This window comes from Carlito syrichta, unplaced genomic scaffold (assembly GCF_000164805.1).
Source record: "Carlito syrichta isolate Samal-C Ts95f unplaced genomic scaffold, Tarsius_syrichta-2.0.1 Scaffold309173, whole genome shotgun sequence".
NCBI lineage: Eukaryota > Metazoa > Chordata > Mammalia > Primates > Tarsiidae > Carlito > Carlito syrichta.
In genome coordinates this window covers 246,814-257,039 of record NW_007253269.1, presented here as the reverse complement: position 1 = coordinate 257,039, position 10,226 = coordinate 246,814, and the positions used below count along the sequence as shown (strand labels likewise).

At 49.8% G+C, this 10,226-nt stretch overlaps 1 protein-coding gene across 1 annotated transcript in view; it reads right to left on the bottom strand.

The window, feature by feature from the left end:
* PURB (purine rich element binding protein B) overlaps positions 1-10,226 on the bottom strand; it is an 18,247-nt gene that overhangs the window by 6,019 nt on the left and 2,002 nt on the right. The window contains exon 4 of the mRNA XM_008066879.2: positions 141-501. Coding sequence (XP_008065070.2) covers positions 141-501 — 361 coding nt within the window. The remainder of the gene's footprint in view (positions 1-140; positions 502-10,226) is intronic.

Here is a 10,226-nt window from a genome sequence, read left to right as displayed (position 1 = left end):
GCCGCTGTCGCCGTCCGCCATCTTCTCGGCCGCCGCCTCGCCGCCACCGCCCGCCGCGCTCGCGCCCCCGCCCTCCGCCCTGCGGCTCGCGCTCCGGGGCCCCCCAGCCTCGCCCGCCCGGCTCGCTCACGCGCTCCCGCCGCTCATCGCCGGCCGCCGCCGCCCCCCATCGCCTCCGCGCCCCGCCCCCGCTACTTCCGCGCTGCCATGGCCGCTTCCGGCGCGCGGCTTCCCGTGACGCCACGACGCCCCGCCCCCGCAGCGCGCAGCCGGAAGCGTCGCGGTGAAGGGGCGCGGAGGGGTGACGTCACGGGCCGCGCCGAAGGGGCGGCGCGCTGGGAACCTGCCTGTGCCGAGGCTGAGCGGCCTGGCCTGGTGCCTCGCCAGTCGTAACGTGACTCGGGTTCTCGCTGCGTCTGTCCGCACGCTCCTCCCCAGGGCACTTCGACTTAAGACGCCGGTGTCGTCCACGTCCCTCCGCCACGTTCCCAGGACGTTAGCCTAGCACACTCAGACCCCAACCCGCCTGCCCTGGTCGTGCGCTGGGGACCGGGCTCCAGGCTACGCAGTCTGTGGCGACTAGGGTGAAGGAGATCCTTAGGAACACTCAGAAGCGGATTCTGACCGGCTTGTGGGATCACAGAAGGCGTTGTGAGCTGACCGGAAGGACAGGCTGCGGTTGGCCCGCCGGCTCTAGAGAAGAGCGTTTCCCAGCTTACGGGACGGTAGTGCAAAGACACCCAGGCCTGACCCCGGAGCTCAGAGCAACTGGAGGGGGGTACCCGATGAGTGCTCGTAGATGACACTGGAGGGTGGGATGGATCAGAGAAGGCCATTTGCTGTGCGTGAGAGTTAACGCCTATGCCCAGAGTCTGTAGCCATCGTACGTAATCAAATTCACATTTTGAGGACGATGGTTTGGAATGAAGCGAGTTTCGGGATCCGGAGATCAGTTAAGCTCTTGCTGCCTCCACACTTACCAGGTATATTAAAATGGTTAAGGGAATTGGCCCTGCCAAGCTTTATTTTCTTTGTCAATAAAATGTGAATAATTCCTGTGGGGCCTTTGTGTTGTAAGCATAGGGGTGTAACAAGACGCATCACTGGAATAGTACTAAAACGTTTAGGCTCGGCGGCTCACGCCGATAATCCCAGCACTTTGGGAGGCCGAGGTGAGAGGATTGTCTGAGCTCCCGGGTTCAAGACCAACCCGAGTAACTTGGCTAGACCGCATCTCTGCAATAAATAAAAAACTTAGCCGGGCGTGGTGGCGCGTGCCTGTAGTTCTGGCTACTTGGAAGACTGAGGTGGAAGGATCGATCGCCTGAGCCCAGCAGCTCGAGGCTGTGGTGGCCGTGAGCGTGCCACTGCCCTTCAGCCTGGGGGACAGAGTGAGACTCCAAGACAAACAGAAAAAGTATAGGCTTTGCAATCACACTGGGTTTGAATCTGTGTGGTTTTGACTAGTTATTTTTGTTTGTTTGTTTAGTAGGAGTCTCACTCCTTCAAGACCACCACACCTGGCTAATTTTTTGATTTATTGTAGAGATGAGGTCTCACCAAGTTGCCCAGGCTGGTCTGGAACCCGTGGGCTCAGGCAGTCCTCTCACCTCTGCCTCCCAAAGTGCTGGGATTATAGGTGTGAGCCACCGCACCTGGCCAACTAGTTGTTTAATTTTTCTCAAGCCAAGTTTCCTCGCCCTTAATGCGGCCATTAATAGATAATGAATCTGACAAAAGACTTATGTCCAGAATATTTAAAGAACAATTAAAACTCAGTAATAAGGCCAGATGAGGTAGCTCATGCCTGTAATCCCAGGGAAACTGAGGTGGGAGGATCACTTGAGCCCAGGAGTTTGAGACCCAGGAATTTGAGACCAGCCTGTATGTTTCCCACACAGTGAGACCCTGTCTCTATTTAAAAAAACAAAAAATAAGACAGACTCAATGTAAAAGGCAGACAAAAGATTTAACAGACACCAAAAATATGTATAACCAAGAAGCACATGAGACAGTGCTCAGTATTATTCGTAAGTAGGGAAATATAAATTAGTCACAATGAAATACCACTAAACACCCACTAGAAAGGCAAAAATTAAAAGACATATCTAGTATTGAGAAGGATGTAAAGCAAGTGGAACATTCATACACTGCTGGTGGGAATGTAACATGGTATAAACACTTTGGAAAAACAGTTTGGCAGTCTCTTAAGAACATATACCTACCATAAGGCCCAGTAGTTCCACTTCTAGGTATTTGCTCAAGGAAAAGCGAAATTACGTTCATACAGAATATACTGAGATGTAGAAATATCAGAAAGCAGATCAGTAGTTGCCTTGGCCTGATTGGAGAGGGAGGGTTAAATTGGAAAGGATAGCACACGAGGAAGCTTTTAGGGGTGATAAAAATAACTCCGTATTTTGTTGTGGTAGTGGTTTCACAAATGTGCCAAAACTCATTGAAATATATAGTTTATAATCAGGCACAGGAGCTCATACCTGTGATCCCAGCACTTTGGGAGGCTGAGGTGAGAGGATTGCCTGAGCCCAGGGGTTCAGGACCAGCCTGGGGAACTTGGCAAGACCTCGTTTCTACAACAAATCAAAAAGTTAGCTGGGCGTGGTGGCACTCATCTGTAGTTCCAGCTACTTGGAAGGCTGAGGCGGAAGAATTGCGTGAGCCCGGCAGGTCAAGGCCTCCGTGACTGTGAGCATGCCACTGCATTCCAGTCTGGGTGAGAGAGTGAGACTCCAACCCCCCCAAAAAAGAAATATACAGTTTATTATAGAGAAATTATACCTCAATGAAGTGTGTGTTGGAAAACAGGAATTAAAGAGGATGTTGGGGACATCTGCACTGAGAATAAAGATACCTTGTAGGATTGTGAGCAATAACCCATGAAAAATGGTTAGCATGATTCCTAAGTTACAGTGCATGCTGAATAAATGTGGACTCGGGTGCATCAGAAGAAGGGCGAGTAGCAGAGATTAGATTTGGGAGTTGTCAGCAGATAGGGTGAATTTGTCATCAGGGTCCTAGAAGGAGAGTTCGGGGGAAGACACCAAAGTTTGGGCCTTGAACAATTCCATCCTTGGAGAAGATTTGGACAGTTCAAAGTCCTAGAGAAAGAATGCAATGTCAGGCATCACTTGACCTTCCTGAAAGATGTGCACCCAACTCTAACTTCTTGCCAACCAAACAACCTTCTGATTTCTCCTCTATTGCAACTTCCCTGCATAGGGGACCTCAACATCCAGTTCCTGCAAAGAACTCTGTATATCCCTCTGTTCATTTCTTCTCAGTTTTTTCTTTCTTCTTTTTTTGAGACTGGTTCTCAACCTCGACCTCTTGGGCTGGAGTGATCCTCTTACTTCAGCCTCCTGAGTAGCTGGCACTACAGGTGTGTGCCATCACACTCAGTTAATGAAAAAAAAAATTTTCTGTCTTACTGTGTTGCCCAGGCTGGTCTCAAACCCCTGGCCACAAGTGATTCTACCATCTCCGATTTCCAAAGTGCTAAGATTACAAGTGTAAACCACTGCACCTAGCCTCAGTTGGATTTTAATGAGTCAAGTTCTACTTAGATGAGTCAGATCTATTGCTTGTTTCCTATGAAATTTTGTTTTTTGTTTTTAAGCTTAGGATCTTCTCCGATTTCTGATATTCAATACCACATTTTTTTTTTTTGAGTCGGGGTCTCACTCTGTTGGCCAGGCTGGAGTGCGGTGGCATGATTATGGCTCACAGCAGCCTCCACCTCCTGGGCTCAAGTAATCTTCCTGGCTCAGCCTTCCAAGTAGCTGGAACTACAAGTGTGCACTACCATGCCTGGCTGATTTTTTTACTTCTTTGTGGAGATGAGGACTTACTATGTTGCCTAGGCTGGACTTAATCTCTTGGGCTCAAGCAGTCCTCCTACCACAGCCTCCCAAAGCATTGGGATTACAGACGTGAGCCACTGCTCCTGGCTATGGTTTGATTTTTTTTCTTTTTTCTTTTTTTTTGAGTTGGAGTCTCATCTGTCACCCAGACTGGAGTGCAGTGGCCGCTCCCGGCCACCGCAGCCTCGACCTGCGGGGCTCCGGCGATCCTTCCGCCTTAGCCTTCCCAGTAGCCGGAATTACAGGCATGCGCTACCACGCGCAGCTGATTTTTTTATTTATTGTAGAGATGAGGTCTCGCTGCCCAGGCAGATCTCGAACCCGCGGGCTCAGGCAATCCACTCACCTCAGCCTCCCAAAGTGCTGGGATTACAGACTGAGCCACCGAGCCCGGCTGATTTTTTAAATATATGTATTTATATTATATATTTAACTAGTTTATCTGGAATATATTTTGGTGTATAGTATGAGTGAAGAATCTAAAAAGTTTCCTTCAGATGACTAACCAATTGTTCTAGTGCTATTTATTGGATAATCCTTCAAGAATGAATCCTCAACAGGTGGAGATGGGGTAGGTTATTTTGGGCAGAAGAAACATATGTCCCCAGATGGCAAGAAGTCCAGTTTGGCTGGAGCCCAGGGTCTGTGAGGAGCAGGTGATGAACAAAGAACTGGGAGGTAGCTAGACTGGGTCCCACTGGGGAGGCCTTTGACTCAGAGCGAGGGAGCTTGGGCAAGATTTGAGTCAAGGGGGAGCCACCAGACTGTGTGAACAGGTGTGTGATGTCTCCAGCTCTGTGCTTTGAGGAAATAAACCATGGTAGAGGACAGCATGTGTGGGCTGGGCCTGCAGTTTGGAGGCAATGATTATTGCAGACCAGAGCCAGCGAGGACTGGGTATAGCTGGTGGCAGGGCTGGTAGAAGAGGAAGCCTGTGGGGCCTTTGGGTAAGCATTTAAAACTAAATGTGGCAATCCCTCTGGGTCCCCTCCTGCTGTGGGGGCTTTCCTGTCCTCTCAATAAATTCTGCAAAAAACAAAAACTAAATGTGACCATGAGAGGGATGGAGTGGAAGATTTTGTTGTTGTTGTTTGAGATAGGGTCTTTCTATGTTGCCCAGTGGCCTTGAACTCCTGTGCTCAAGAAGTCCTCCTGCCTCAGTCTTCCAAGTAGCTGGAACTACAGGTGCCCAGCACCACACCTGGCTGGAGGATGATTTTGTAGTAGGTGCCCTAGTGGCTAGAGACCACGGCTGACCTTAGCAGAGTGAGGTTGTTCAGGGGATGAGCTCTTTGGTTGAAGACAATACCCAGCACCGAACTGAGACTTCCAGAGGCCCTTTTGCAGCTGATGTTGGGTATTCCTCGCGTTGTAATTCACAGTGTGTGGCACACAACAAAATGAGCTGCTTCGGTACATTTTTAAGATAGCAAAGTCTCTGCTTTGACTTCTTTTGGTAAATTGAGCACAGGTGAGAATGGATCTAACTGTCAACGTATTAACTGTGAGGGCCTGGCTGAAAGCCTGAGAGGTGTCCAAGTGGCTGTGGGACCCAGAGCAGCGGAGTCCAGAAGAGGGGCAAGTAACAGGTGCAGATCTGGGAACCACCAGAAGATGAGTGGATTGGATGTCAGGCTCAGGGAGGGTTTATGCAGGAATCAGACCTGCACAGAGACAGATTAAGAGGATGAGGCGAGAGAAAGGCCAAGGGTTAGAAGACTGGGAGGTCCCAGGTGGCCGTCCACATTGACCTGCACATGAGCTTTCCACCTGTCTTGGAAAGAAATCACACAACTGTCAGGAGATGAAGCAGAAACTGGAACCCAAGTCTTCTGACACTAAATCCTGTGTCTCTGACCCTATGCCACTTTGGGAGCCCAGGAAGTGGTAGCTAGGTGTTAAAGTACTCACAAGTAAAGGCGTGGGCAGGAAGTGTGAGTTGAGGAACTGCTCTGTAGGCAAAGGACAGCAAAGGGTGGGAACTGGCAAAGGAAGGCAGGATTAAGGCTGTTTTGCCCTGGAGAGACCCGAACCAGGTCTGAGGCTGAGGAGAGGAAAGGGGGACTGAGGAATCATGACTGAAGCCCCTCATGAGGCCTGGAATAGGCACAGGAGACGGACACTTGGGTAAGGGACCAGGCCCTGGAGAGTGAGAGGGCACCCTTTTTCTTCTGCAATCAAGGAGAGAAGAGGAGACACAGAAGATTCCGTGGGAGAGGAGGGAAATTGGAGCAATTCCTACCAAAAGGGCCCCAGAGCAAGGCTGTGCCAAGGAAGGGGCTGTGAAGACTTGCAAGGCCTGGGCTGGGCTAGAAACCTACCAAGCACCCCAAGGCCCTGGGCAAGGTTGGGGCAGAAGCAGGGTGGGCTAGATTCGCACTTTGAGGAGCTAGGAGGCTGGGCTTGAGGCAACAGATGGCAGTGAGCCTTGCCAGAGCCAGGAGACAGTTGGGTGGGGGTGCCAGGTCCTGGGAACAGTAGCTTCAGATGGCCAGCCTTGGGCAGGGCCAAGCTGGGCACGCAAGGGAACAGGGCCAGGAGAATGAGGACGGGCTCACATGTTGCGGAGAGGGTATGCCTTTTTTGTGTGTTATTTTTTTCTTTTAAACTTAAAATTACTTATTTATGTATGTGTGTTTGTTCTATTTTTGAATCAAGGTCTCACTCTGTTTCCTAGGCTGTAGTGCAGTGGCACGATCATGGTTCACCGCAGCCTCAAACTCCTGGGCTCAAGTGATCCTCTTACCTCAGCCTCCCAAAGTTCTAGTATTACAGGCTTGAACCACCACGCCTAGTCTAAACTTAAATTGTAAACTTATAGAACAGTTGCAAGAATAATACTCTTGACACAGATCCCCCAAATGTTAACGTCACGACATTTGCTTCAGCACTCTATCTCCCTCTCCTCTCTCTCTCTCTTTCTGTCTTGCTCTGTGTCTCTCTTTCCCTCCATCTCTATCTCTGTCTCTGTGTGTGTGTGTATATATATACATATATGCTGCATTTATGTTTTTCTTTCTCCTGAACCATGTGAGAATAAACTGCAGATATAACGCCCATTTACCTTTAAACACTTCGGTGTCTTATTTCCTGAAACAGGAACATTGTCTCACCTAACTAGAGCACAACAATCACGATCAAGAAACCTGCACAGAAATGATGCTGTTATCTAACCTGCAGACTTGATTCAGATTTCACCCAGTGTCCTGATTGCATCCTCCACAGCAAAGGAGACTCTGATTGCATTCAGTTGCCACGTGCCTCCCTCTCTTTAATCTGGAGCCATCCCTGGGTATCTCTTCGTCCTTTGTCCTTTAAATCAGTGACATTTTAAAGAGTGAAGACTGGTAATTTTGTAGACTGTCCCCACTTTGGATCTGGAGGTGCTTCTTGGCCACAATCTCAACACCTCTCGTGCCCTGGCTGGCTGGCTAACTTCCCATGGCCAGTGAGACGCTACTCTTGTGCCTGACCCAGCCTGTGCCTGAAGCTGGGGGTGGCAGGAAGTGGGGGAGGCGGAGGAGGAGGAGGAGGAGGAGGAGGAGGAGTCTGTTGAAGGTCTCAGGATCAGAGGGGCAGGGGCTGGCGGGAGAGCCTGGGGGATGGTCAAAGGAGTTTGCATCCAGTGGAGCTACATATGTGCTTCCAGGGCCCTCCTGTTCTGAGCTGCTTAGAAGCTTCAGCCTTCCTTGTCTTCCTGCCCCTGTCTCATCTGGAATGAAACTGGACCGGAGGGAAAAAGGCAAGATAATGTTTAGGAGAAACTGGTGTTGAGGGCACGCCACCCCAGTGGCTGCCAGCACCAGGATTTTTAGGCCAGGCACTCCACGCTGCAAATGCATCACAGCTAGACAGTCTGGGTCAAGTATCCAGCTGGCTTGCTTTGAAGCCTCCAGTGACGTCTGCCCGGATTTCTGTGGCTGAAAGCAAGTTTGTGTGTCTTGCACAATCTAAAGAGATTGCCTCGTTCTGGCTCTGGGCAGAAGGCCCACACCTGCTGTTTATTCTGGGGATTTTTGTCTTCTGTAGGGTAGGAAAGCAATTCCTTGAGTTTGTGTTGGGTTCCAGGGAGCACAACTCTCAGCCTCCAGGCTTATCAATCAAATCAGCCACCCTGCCAGATTTGTAGTTCCTCTCCAGACACTCTCAGAGGCTGGACAGCAGCTTTAAGCACAGCTGCTTTTACCCAGTTGAGCCTGTACTCATCCAGTGCTCCCTGGGGGCCTCATGAGCCCCTAGAAGATTTCTAAGTTAAAGAACTGGAAGCCGGGCTCGGTGGCTCAGCCTGTAATCCCACGCTTTGGGAGGCTGAGGTGAGTGGATTGCCTGAGTCCGTGGGTTCAAGACCAGCCTGGGCAACTTGGTGAGACCTCATTTCTACAATAAATCAAAAAATTAGCCAGGCGTGGTAGCACGCACCTGTAGTTCCAGCTACTTGGAAGGCTGAGGCGGAAGGATCACCGGAGCCCAGCAGGTCGAGGCTGCAGTGGCCGGGAGAGTGCCACTGCCCTCCAGTCTGGGCAACAGAGTGAGACTTCAACTCAAAAGAAAAAAAAAAAAAAAAAAGAACTGGAGCCTTGGAATATTACAGACCTCCACTGCCCAGTACTTTGGGGTGAGTTGCTTCACTTCTGTGGGTTATGCCATCTTCCCAACTATGATAAAGATGGTCACATGCACCTCTCAGAGCTGTCCTGAGTAGTAAGGGAGGTACTGTGTGCAGCCCACTTCATGGACGTGTTTGGCACAACCATGCTCAAAAATGTTGCTGCTGTGGTTGTTACCCGTGGATGTGGCTGAACTTCCTCCATAAAGTCCCCGGCTGGCTATAGAGTCTACACATTCTACTGGTTTTAGCCGATGTTGAATTGAGAGAACATACAGATAAAACCCACATGTACTTTTGTCATTCTTTGGGAAGTATATTTGTGGAATGAGAGTTGAAACTCCCAAATGCAATTCAAGGGAATAGGACCCCTAGGAGCAGAGTGATTAAAAAGTGTATCAGCTGGAATAAACAGGTCGGCGGCAGTCATGACCAGGGTCCTAGTATTTGAACCCACTCATTTATGTCCTGAAACGTCAGGGAAGGACGCACACATGGCCTCCTACCCCTCGTGGGCTCTCTCTCAGCCAACAGCTGAGTACGAGGAGCCCTGTCCCAGACTCCCAGCTGCCCCCGAGCCCTGGCCAGAGCCAGCTGTTGTGCTGACAAAGCCTCTAGTCAGGGGCTCTTGTCCCAGCTGCTGTGAGGAACAGGTTTGACCTTTCCAGGCACCTCATAGGTCACTTGTGGTCTTTCGGTGGAGCCGGCCAACAGCCCATCTGTTCTGGCTTCTCATCTCACCCAGAAAATCCCAGTGCTCTCTCTGCCCCTCCAGTACCCCTCACTTCCTGAGGATTCAATTTCTGCTTCCCCTGAACCTTCCAGAAGGGCCTTCTGGCTCAGAACCAGGCGCCTGCCTGGTTACTCCATCTGCCCTTCTCTTGATTAGAGCAAGGGTCTTACCCAGCCTGGGCGAGTGTGCAAATCTACACTGAGCACAAAGTGAGGCCGTGTGATGGAGGGGGGAGGTTTCTGGGTACTGTCGTTGACGATGACCTGAACTATATCCACAGCCTTTATTTTATTTTTAAAAATTTTTTATTTTAAATAGGTGTTTAAATTTTAACAATTCAGGGTTGGGTATACAAATGTGCAATATGCAGGTACCCTCGTTGATGAGGTGTACCCCACCCCCGGCAGTTTCCCACTACTTATTTCCTTTCTTATAGTATTACGATAGTTGTTCAAGATCTGCTTATCAATTCTTTGATTCTGTGATAGATCACTCAGTATTATAGCCTCTAAGTCCATCCAAGTTGCTGTGAAGTTCATAATTTTGTCCTTTTTTATCCACAAACTTCAAAAAAAATCTTTTTTTTTTTGAGTTGGAGTCTCACTCCGTTGCCCAGGCTAGAGTGCAGTGGCACACTCATGGCCACCCCAGTGTTGACCTGCTGGAGTCTAGCAATTCTTCTGCTCCAGCCTTCCAAGTAGCTGGAACTACAGGTGCACGCTACCAGGCCCAGCTAATTTTTTTTTTTTTTTAATTTATTGTAGAGACGAGGTCTCACCAAGCTACCCGGACTGGTCTCGAACCCACGGGCTCCCAAAGTGCTGAGATTACAGGCTGAGCCATCAAGCCCGGCCAAAAAATAAAAATAAGGAAGTTACAAATAGAAGTTACAAATAGAGAAAAGAGGAAGATTAGGACAAACCCTATGATGGGATTAGAAGGAGAGATATTGCCGGGCTCAGTGGCTCAGCCTGTAATCCCGCGCCTTTGGGAGGCTGAGGTGAGT